This window comes from Catharus ustulatus, chromosome 3 (assembly GCF_009819885.2).
Source record: "Catharus ustulatus isolate bCatUst1 chromosome 3, bCatUst1.pri.v2, whole genome shotgun sequence".
Classification (NCBI taxonomy): domain Eukaryota; kingdom Metazoa; phylum Chordata; class Aves; order Passeriformes; family Turdidae; genus Catharus; species Catharus ustulatus.
The window spans coordinates 53,903,737-53,915,420 of record NC_046223.1 but is presented as its reverse complement, the minus strand read 5'-3'; the positions used below and the strand labels follow the sequence as shown (position 1 = coordinate 53,915,420).

Here is an 11,684-nt window from a genome sequence, read left to right as displayed (position 1 = left end):
TAATGCATGCTTATGTTTGATTTTCTTTTCCTCATCTTTTTGCTTTGAATATAAGACTTATTGTAGTCACTCCAAAGCAGTGCAGCTATAAATAACATGGATTTGATCCAGCAGCTTCGAAAGATTGAGAGATCAGATAAAATGTCATTAAAATTATAACATATATCAGACATGCTTTATGGAGTACTCCATTATTATGTCATGCCAGTTAAAAGACTGTGCATTCTTTCTTTTAAACAGCATGGAGGGATTTTTAACAATTAAGAGCTCTATAACTGCAGTAGTAGACTTCATAAAGACTCAAAATTCAGTTTCCAAGATACTTTAATTAAATCCCAAGTCCAAAAAGTCTTCACAACAAAGCAGACAGGAAAAATATTAGTTGGAAATACAAAGCTCTATGACACTAATACCAGAGACAAACCTACAGTGTTTTAATGGCTGAAGAATGAGCTTTTTTCCAGCCTCTTTAAAAGATGAACAGTTTTGTTCTTGTGGTAAGTCTTCCTGAAAGTTCAAATTATTTAGAATCTCTGCCTCCAGTTTTGGGATCATTGTTGATAAATATTAGTATTTTCTCTTAATTATCCATACATATACAAAATTTTAAGTGTTCACAGAGAAGGAGCAAGAACCAATAATCAAGAATACATGTAGTAGTCCATACACCTGTGGGGGATTAGATTGGAACAACACCAAAATTACTCCCTCTGATGTATCAAGAGATGTTTTTTTCAGCACATTTTCAAATGAAATATAGAGGTCCTCAAGACTCCCTCAATATAGGTTTATGTCTCAGATAATACAAATACCAAAATAATTTATGTATAGAAAACTCCTTTCCAGTGTGGATCTCTCAGACTTCTCAGATGCTCTCATTTCAGGAGGAAAGCATTAATCTTAGTTACCACTTTAAAGCTATTATACCTGTTAAATAATTGTTTGCAATAGTAAAACAAGAGTAAGAATTTTAAAAGGACATCCTAATTCTCAAGTTTTTTATAGTCAGCATTTTTGAATTCTTATAATCCAAATATTGCAAGATGAATTCTAATTTGAATGTTGTTCACAGTATTTTGTTCAATATTTTGCATACATAAAGCCACTGCATTCCTGTTTCAAGCTCCACTGTCTGTAAAATGAAAACAGAGACTCCTACTGTACCATTAATTGCTAATCTGACACTGAAACAGTGGTTTCATTGTCATGAGGGATGGGATTGAGAATTTCTGTGTAACTCCTCTTCCCTAACAGATACAGTAATAAACTGTTAGTTCTTTAGGCGAAAGACACGAAATGTTGGATTGAAGCTTCATTCTCTGCCTGTAATGAGTAACTTGAGGGCCTTCTGTAGATTCTGCACAGCAGTGCTCACATCTTCATACTGCAATGCACTGCCAGCATATTTGCAGTATTTTTGAGCTCTGGCAAAGTCCTCTGGAGTCAAGCGGACTTCTCCTGCAAAAACATAAATATTACAAAGTTACTAAAAAAGAAATATGACTTAAGCTTCCTTTCTTAAAATTTTTATGTTTTACTTATGTTTGTGGTAATATTATGAAAAGCAGGCTAATATTTGTGGTAGTATTACAGAGAGTGAGCTACAATATTTCTTCTGTTCTGCCCTCTTTTCTTTCCATTCATATAAAGCTTCTTCACTACTGAAAAATGTGAGGATCTTTCTAAACACTGATATTTGCATGACCCAGTGCCTTTCAGAAGAAAGCCAATACCTTTGAGAAAGATCTGCTCTTCATCTAAGACACCAAAGGAGAGCTTTTACATATTAAGTTAGCTGCAATCATGTTATAACCTGCAAGAAACAAGGACAGTGCTTTTCGTGTTTACATCATCACTCTGCTTTCTTCGGGAATAATACAAAGTTAGAAGCTGTTCCTTCTCAACTGAATAAATTTTCAGAATGTAGAAGCATTTCGTACTGACATGTTTTCACACGTTTTATCTTTCTATTTTTCCAAATAATTTTTATGTTTCCAATTTTATTTAAGATGACTGAAAACAAGATTAATTGAAATTTTTATAACACTGGAGAACATTAGCAAAAAATACTCCCTTAATAAAGTATAAAACAACTGCTACCTACTAATCAGAGTATTTTCTTGATGTAAGTTAAAATTTTAGGAATTCTGTAACGCTCAAAAACATGCATTCAGTCTTGGACAAGGCATAATAGGGACTGGTAGAAGATTTTATATGTGAATAGTATCACTGATGTGGGTGTAAAATAAAGCACAGTTGCGTTACTGTAACTCCTTCCACACACAAATTCACTGAGAGATTTAAGGATAATCCCATGCAACTCCAATAATCTATGGACAAATTATAAAATCTTTACTCAGGTTCTTTTAAAGCAATTTGTAAATGATAGATTTTCAGGGGCACGGATAAGTAATCATGGAAACCACTAAAGATTATGTATATATTTAATAATTTCCCACACAGTACGGTATAAGCAATGAATAGATTTCACAGATTAAAATGTACTTTAAAATACAGCATACATTTTATACAATATGTAGTTAAAAAAAAGATTTAGCTCTCGAAGTACATTTTACTTTTAAGTAACTACATGAATATACTTAAAGCCATTTTTTATGGCACAACTTCTGTCAGCTGAATCCTTACATTCAAAATAGAACTGTTGTTAGCAATACTGTGAGAATGTTTACTAAAGAATCTCTATTCTTATAAAAAAATGTCTATTATATTTCCTTTTCCTTCCCCCAGTCTTACTATTGAAGAACAGCTTCTGAATAAATAAAAAAGAAAACCTGGGAATATTAAAAACTAGACTGCTCTGCTGGTTTTCAAAACAACCTTATACAAATAAAAAGCAGAAAAGTAAGCATTTGGAATTTAAATTTTATCAATTTAAAAAATATACTCTAGAACTCTACTTATTTTCCTTTCAATAAATAAATATAACCATTGAGGGACAAAAACTTGGTGGGCCCATTGTCATTGCAATGTATATTAATTTCATGCTTAATAAGTGAAACCACATTAAATCTCTTAAAATATATATGAGTAAATACATGTGAGGGAGTGCACAAACACAGGCACACACCTTGGGTATTTTGTAACCTCAATAAAGTCACAGACTAAAAGCAGCTGGGGTCAATCTGCAACCACATTACAGAACATCTTTAAGAAATTAAAAAGAGCAAGTTCCCCTCAAAGTAGCTTTATGCTATCATGCCAAAAGAAACTACAAAATCATTCTTTAAAAACTGGCCAAGGCATCAGTCCAGTATTCAACTAATTTATTGGAAGCAAGCCTAAATTCACCCGTCTAATCTTATTTTTACAGTATGAGCTCTATTAATGTTTTGCTGGCATAAAGCCTTATTTATTATGAAATCTACCTCAGATGCTATTATGACATAACTTGAGGGAAAAAAATTATTAATTTTAAATTTATAAACCAAAGTTTATACAGTAAGAGGGTTGATCTTTTGATGTGCTCAGTAGCCTGAGCTCCTATTGAAGTCAACACCTCACAATGGAAAAGCAAAATAGAAACAAACCAGCTCTGTGTTCTTAAGTTTCACAAATAATGTAAAACTTAACAGTAATGACTGTACTTACATCAAAGGTATAACCACAAAAGTTAGTAACTAACTTCAATTTACATACTCTAAGGGTTAAGCAGTTTTGGAGAAAAGGCCCTGGGTGTCCTGGTAGACACTGATTTGTCCATGAGCCAACAATCCGCCCTTGAGGTGGTGAGTGACAACGGCATCTTGTGCTGCTTTAGAAAAAGCAGTGCCAGCAGGTGGATGGAAGTGATCCTGTCCCTTTCAGCCACTTCTAGAGTGCAGTGTCAAGTTCTGGGCTCCTTAGCACAAGAGAAACAGACTGAAATGCTGGAGACAGTCCAGCAAAGGGTCACAGACATGACTAAGGCAACGGAGCAACTCTCATAGCAGAAGCAGCCAAGAAAGCTGAGAGTGTTCAGCCTAGAGAAGAGAGAGTTCAGGGGGATCTTATATGAAGCATATAAACACCTGAAGGGAGAGTATTAAAAGGACAGAGACATGGTTTTTTCAGTGATGCCCAGTGACAAGACTAGAGGCTGAAACACAGGATGGTCCTGTCTGAACATCAGGAAAACAGTATTTACTCAGAGGGTGACAAAGCTCTAGGACAGGTTGCCCAGAGAGGTCCCTGGTGAGATTCAAAACCTATTTTTTGAATTAGCAGTGACACTTTTTCTCAAACTTCTTCAGTGTAGAAAATTAAACCACAGGGAAAGTGCACAGGCAGGGAGAGATACAAAGGATGTGGTCCTGAGTGACTGGTTTTACATGACCCTTCCTTGAGCAGAGAGGTTGGACCACACCACCTCCTGAAGTCCTTTCCAACCTGAAGTATCCAGTGATTTCTGTATGTAAAAAAAGCCAACAACACTGATACACGAAAGGTATACTGCATTCACTCTGAACCAAACCTGCTTCCTGTGTTAATCTGAAATTGTTAGAACTGTAGTTACATTACTGAACCATGACAGGAATACGGAATCTGTAACAACAAGCATTATTCCCTTAGTTTAAGAGGAACACAAAATGAATATGGTTTGACTAGAGCTGCTGAAATAATTTTGGGAAAAAAAACAGTTCAGAATGAAAGTAATGTGCATTTTACATAAATACGGCTGCTTCTCCCTGGAATCTTTTTCTAGCCATTGGATGTTTTTCCTTTTTATGATGCCCAAATATAAGACACTTGATTTAAGAACATTTCAATCATACAAACTGGTGCATTAAAAGCTAACAAATGGTTTTTGAAACAAGACACTCTTTTTTCCCCTTAAATCACTTTAAATATTTGAAATATAAGTACTCAAGGATATTTTTTTAAGATCATGAAAACACATTCAATGTCAAATTATTATTCCTACTTCATGTGTAGAATATCAAGCATTATACATACAACTACAATGGACAAATGCTGTCTTTATACTATGCCACCTGTGGAAGAGAGCATATGGCAACATAAGATCTTATAAAAACTGTGTAGCACAACTATGAATGCCTTTAGTGTTAGCAAAATCTAGGGATAATAAATTTTTTAAGAAAACAACACCAGAGAAGTGCACACACACGTACAACTGAAGCTGCTGCATAACTCTACATTCTGTTGTCAGATGCATTAACCCATGCTTAAATGCAAAAGTTTTGACACTTTCAAAAGTCAATGTTAAACTCTGAAACCTCTTCCCACAGGACAGGGCAACTATTGAAAGATTTATGCTAACTAAAAATCAAAGAATACTATTCCTTTAACTTAATGTTTCTTATATAAATATTCTACTCCTCTCCACCAAAATCATAACAGCATTAATCAAACGGCTGCTCCCATGTTATGGGAAGCAAAGAAAATATATAATTTATCTTTAAAATATACATTTGATCTTACTACAAGAAAGACTCTTGCAGGAATATGTGGAATATCCTGTTTGGCTACGCCTATACTACCACATTCAACACTGCCAAGGAAGGCGTCTCAGCACTCAAACTTGACTGTCTGCAGTGTCAAACTGCTGGAACAGACTCCAGTATGGTTTTGGCCCATGCAAACTAGCACTTTTCCAAACAATTCCTGGGCATGACTTGTGGTCAGAGCATGCTACAGACCATTCAGTATGAGCAGTCTTAAGAAACTACCTTGTTTAGGTTTAAAAGTTTAATAATATGGATGAGAGAGGTTCTGTGCCAGCTGTTCTCTGTGCCAAATATTTGCAAGCCTGTGTAATTTGTCAGCAGACACGGACACTGTGTCTAAATCATGGAACAAATGTACCATGCCCTGTGCTAGCTCTGCAGATCTACTGGATGGGGGGCAACACTGATCCCTCCTTCCCGTCCAAAGGAAACCTCAGTTCCACAGGAATGGTACACACCTCAATAAGCAGCAAGGATCTAGCCCAGATGCTGCAGCTCAGGAACTGAGGAGGACTGCTGGGTCCCACAGTTTTGTACATCCATTAGCAGATACAGGCATTTCTCAATCTACTTATGGATTAGAGAATAAGGCCACTGTTGGCATAGAAAGGACTACTCAGCACCATGAGGAGAAGAATACACAACAGGACAAACACTTTCCATTGTTCTCAAGCTTCTTAATTCCACACATGCAAACAAAACTGTCACGGTACCTCTGCTGACACATCCCCTGTGTCCTCTGAGACTCCTGCATGACTGACAATGTGTTTTTTAAGCTTTCAAACCAAGAACCTGCATGACCTTTATCAACTCTTTGGGTGCACTTTTGCAGCACTCCCTCTTATTGAGCTGTTACAAGACCCAAACTTGTAGTGACACAACAGATGTGCAGGGGAGGAATGCAGGCATGCAAATACTCAGGTTAGATCAAATTAAGAGATTTATCATGGTGCTTAGCAAGGGTCTTAATCTCTTAATTACACAATATTACTTATTACGCATTCTCATAAACACACTTAATTCCTTCTTATTTATGTATGTATTAAACCAGGTTATCTCAGGTAGGTGGTAAGAGGGAGCAATGCACCGATACTATTCAGATATTGAATAATGGAATATCTTAAACTTAATAAAACTTTTAAGTTTCAATCAAAATTATTATATTTTTGACAACCAGAAACAAAAATTCAAACAATAATAAGAAAGAAAGAATAATGAACTAAGATTTTCAGAGTAGTTACCAAAAAACCTGGTAAAATGACTCCCTAGAAGATCATGATAAGCTAGCTAAACATGAAAGCTTTGCTTCCAAACACCACAAAATTTGCCTTCCAACTAGCAGTTACTATGGCAAGGCTTAAGTAAATCTTTGAGCTATTTCAGGTGATGAGCTAACAAAATCCCCAGAGCAGTCCCCAAAACTCAAAAACTCTCATGAAGTTTAAATGTTACAGCTACAGGTCTGAGGTGTTTTTCTTAATAAAATGAGTTACTGCCACATGGGACACTAATGCCAGTTCAGCTGGCCAGAGCATGGTGCCAAGGTTGTGAGCTCGATCCCTGTATGGGCCACTCACTTCAGAGTGGGACCCAGTCCTTCTGGGTTCCTTCCAGCTCAGACTATCCTGTGATTCTGTGATTACAATAATATTCCAGAAAAACTATAGTTAGAGTACCTTTTGCTCCTCAGGAGAATACTAAAGGTTAATACATCTCTATCAATGGTAAAATTTGCTATTTTTAAGACATCATCTATAAAAATGGCTTTCTAATATATTAAAATGGAAATAGCCTTAAGTATTCTTTATGCCAGCACACCAGAAACAAGTTAAGCATTGAATTCCTACTACAGCATTTTACTGAAGCAAAAATGCTGTTTCAGTAAAGCTATTTTAACAGACACACTCCTCAACAACATAATAAAGTAACTAAATATTTGTAAGTTACAAAATACAAGAACATACCTATCTAAATTTGCAGTCATAACAGGCAATGTTTTACTGTGGTTAGTAGTAGGACTTAACACAGCAATTAGTTATAATATTGTATATTAATATATACTACTAGCTCTCCCTGATGAGGATAAACTGTAGGGAAAATATGCACAGAACTTGTAACAAGACTTCTAGACCTTCTCCTCACTCAACATCCATGTTATATTGCCAACAAAAATCTGATTATTGCAAATGGATGTAATTTATGGGGTTTTTTTAATACTATTTTTTCTAAGATTTTTTTTGTGCATGGAAAAAAGAACAGTTAACTCTTTGTCCAAATGTACATGAGAGTTCAATTGAGAATCTAGAATGATTCCAGCTTTATTGTCAGTTACTACTCCTCCACAGGCCATGGTTTCCCTAAGGTTAGTCTCTATGTGTACACTTCAAAGCATGGAATTTGAAGGCAGACATAAAATACATATGATATAGGCTATCAGTGATTTCAACATCAAGGACAGATGACATCTTAGAAGATAAAAGCCTTGATTAAAGGGTACATCAAAATAACATCATCAGCAGCACCTTACAAATTGTTTCATTTAACACAGGTACTACTTATAGTCAGGAAGCACACACTATTATTCTGCACAAAACCACAACTTGAATGTTTTATGAATTATTTTATGAAATTAATAAGTAAATTATATACTGACACTGTAGAATAAATTTTAAGTAAAGGGAATTTGCATTAATTACAAAAAATACAATTTTGGAAGGCTATCAGGAATACAGGCTTTGCAAAATATATCAGAACCTCACCTGAGAAGCAACAATAAAAATGTTTAAAAGCCTTATGCAATGCTAGCTCATTGGTTCAAAGTAGTCAGACAGACAACACTATATTGCAACAGATTTCAGAAACAACTAAAACTTTAAAACAATGCTTATATGTTGTCCATTCTTTTAAAAATTCTGGAATAGTATTCAGGTAATAGTGACAATATTTGTCAAACTGCGTCAGTACAGGGGAGGCACAGAGGACATAGTATGTCCACGTACAACAATACAAATGCCACACACTTACCTGCAGACTGAGCACTGTAAAGGGAAGGATCAACTAGAGGAATATTCTGAGGAGCAGGCTGAATGGTGTTACTTGTCACTCCTGCAAATCAATGGAAAAAATGGACTTGGATTATTTTCACCTATTGACTCTAAAAGCAAGAAAAAAACTAGAACAGATACACCTTATGGTTTTCAAATTAAGCAGCTGATAGTGTACGAATTCTGAAACTGCACAACAAATAATTTTAATGCTTTCACTTCAAATATGAATGGTTTATGAAGTAAAACAGAAGAATGTACAGACTGTCATCCATTTTACCAGTACAGGTACAAGAGACACTGGTTACCCTAAAGTATTGAGGAAAACCCGCTGAAGAAAAGCGTGAGTAAACTTTTATATTTGAAAATTAAATTCTACATTCTAATACCAGAGGCAATCTATTATTATTATTATTTGAAAGCACAGCACCAGTCACCTTGCACTTGAAAACTATCTCCTTCCTAATTACTTTGAAAACAATTAGTGAGGATAAAAACTCTAGCTAAGTTTAAAAGGGATGGTGCTAGAAGAAGAAACAGCACTTTATACTATGAAGCATTCTTGTACCTGGCGTTCCCATTTCAGGCACACTCATTTGCTGTGATCCAAAGCCGGATTTTTGCAGTAGGTCCAGAACATACCAGACTAGCATAAAGTAATTTCTACAACATCTGCTGTCTAGGAAAAGGGTATAATCACTTCTAAATTACATCACTCCATTGAATAATTGGTGGGGTTAAAACTATGCAATGCACAGAATTCACGTATTCCAACAAGGTATGTTACTCCATAATTTTCAAATACAGTAATTTCATGAATACAAGCTGCACCATTTTGACTAAAATTTTGCTCCCACACCAGAGATGCGGCTAACATTCAGGAGCGGTTAATATGTGAATAATTTTCTGACATTTCCAACCCCAGAAGTGGAAACCGAGGTGCCGAGTCGAGCAACCTGCCAGCAAAAGCCGGCATTTCGCGATTGTTACAAATTGTTACTCTATTGTGCTGTGGGTGGAGCTGGCTCCCTGCAGGCAGCATGGGGCGGGGAGAGGTGGGAGAGCTCTCTCCTTCCCTCCTCTCCCGCAGCCCAGGGGAGAGACAGGGGGGCCCCGTGCTGCCATCCCCGCAGCCTGGGGGGAAGGCGGGGGGCTCTGTGCTGCCATCCCCGCGGCCCGTGGGTAAGCGGGGGGCTCCTGCCCCCGCCTGCTGCGGCAGGAGCAGGCAGGCTCCGTCCCCGCCCGCCGCCGCGGCGGGAGCGGGGGTGCTCCTTCCCCGCGGGAGTGGGGGGGCTCTGTGCCGGCGGCCTCCGTCCCTGCCTGCCACCATGGGGCAGCGCCGGGCCGGCGTGAGCGAGTCCAGTGGTAGCGGCGGCCGGCCCCGAGCGGCCCCACTGAGCTGGGCCACCTGGCCCCATCAGCAGCCCCGAGCGGGCCGAGCCTGCACAGCCTTAGCCGAGCCAGTAAACCCCGCCATGCCGTGATTCTGTTACTAATTAGCAACTTTGTTGCACGTGGGTCCTCGCTGCGAATGACAGAGCGGCTTATACTCAGGTGCGGCTTATTTATGGACAAAGAACGAAATGTTTGCCAACACCCAGAGATGCGCCTTATAGTCTGTGCGGCTTGTATTCGTGAAATTACTGTACTCTCCCTCCCAGACTCAAAAAAAACCCCCATCTATCTGAAGGATTTCCCTTTGATAAAGCTGAAAAAAAGGGCATCCTGAACTCTTCATAGGGTGAAGTATTTTATAAATTGAGAAAGTAAAAGAAAAGGAGGGATTGTGTGACAAAAATAGCTTGTACGTGCAATAATATGAAAATGTATCTGAACAATAAATGATCACCAGGACTGAAATAAAGATATTTTAGATGTTTAGTCTTGTTAATCATTAATTAATAATTATACTCTATGATTATCATAAAAAGGTCCCATTAGGTAAAACAAAGAACTTGGATTTTTTAAGAACTTGGTTTTGGTCCAAAAATTACATGTAATAATAAGCAGTATGTAGGAGCCAATGTGTTTTGCTGTAGGGACAAAATTCTGATTAATAATATTATCTGAAGTCCATCACACTGAAGTAGGGAAAGAGACACAAACCAAACCAGTATGAATTGTACATCATGCATGATTGCTACAGGGTTGTAACAATTTCAACACTGTGTTGGATAAGCTCCCACATGAAGAGCAGCAGCCTACCTGTCCAGGGAAAGCTACATATTAAATGAAGTTATGCAATTCCATCTATACAGTGAAAGATTCAAATTGTGCTTTACAGCACAGATGTTGCAATTCAACACCATTTTACTGATTTATGAGAAGACAAATAAATTCTGTCTGCAGGAACAGTCACTTTCTTAGTCCATATATCTTCCATAAAAGTGCTCCAAATTATTATTTACATATTTTAAGAAAAAAAATTTAAAAATATTTCCAGTGGCATTTTTACAATTATAGCTTATGAAGATGCTTTTCCACACAATACTGTGTTATTCTACTGTATATGTGATAGACTAGAATTTGGGCAAAAATTCATGTCCCAATAAAGACATGGATTTCTCCAGTGTGATTTGGACATACCTGTGTTATGAGGTACTTCAGCTGGAGTGTTGGCTGGTGCATGGGCACCTGGTGGTATATGTATGCCAGTGTAATTACTAGTTGGTATGTTGTTAGCTTCATATGTAGATGATGATGATGGAGTTGTTCCACTATGGACAGAAGATGACCCCGCTTCTTCCCTTTCAGCATCTGCTAAAACAACACAAAATAGGAATTTACTGCAACTATTATGTATAAACACTTGAAAGCTTTGGTTTTCCTTAGAATCTCCTCTCAAATTTATATTTCTAAAAAAACTGCCACCACACAGTGTGACATAAAACATCAACCCAAACCATATAGGGTCGATTCGAAAAGGTAAAAAGCAACACACCATACAATAAAGATCTAGAAACTCACATACTTCCAAAAATCTCTTTTATTCAACTTGAAGAATATTTTCTTTACTTGTCTGAATGTAAGCTATCTGTCTCATTAGAACAATTTATTATACCTTCATGTTCTTCATGGAAGTTGAACAAGTTATTACAAATAGGCAGTAATCTACATTTTAACATATACATGAACCAGAATATGGAAAACTGCATTTTCCTTACAAACTCCTCAT

At 37.1% G+C, this 11,684-nt stretch overlaps 1 protein-coding gene across 3 annotated transcripts in view; it reads right to left on the bottom strand.

Moving 5' to 3' along the window:
* Window positions 1-306: 306 nt before the first annotated feature.
* The window catches only part of VTA1 (vesicle trafficking 1), a 36,939-nt gene continuing 25,561 nt past the window's right edge, over window positions 307-11,684 (bottom strand). For 2 of the 3 annotated variants that reach the window (XM_033054918.2, XM_033054920.2), the window contains 3 exons: window positions 11,096-11,269; window positions 8,490-8,570; window positions 307-1,458 (listed from right to left, as the gene is read on the bottom strand). In XM_033054918.2, coding sequence (XP_032910809.1) covers window positions 1,313-1,458; window positions 8,490-8,570; window positions 11,096-11,269 — 401 coding nt within the window. In that variant the 3' untranslated portion in view covers window positions 307-1,312. The remainder of the gene's footprint in view (window positions 1,459-8,489; window positions 8,571-11,095; window positions 11,270-11,684) is intronic. The other variant, XM_033054919.2, reaches the window with a different exon arrangement.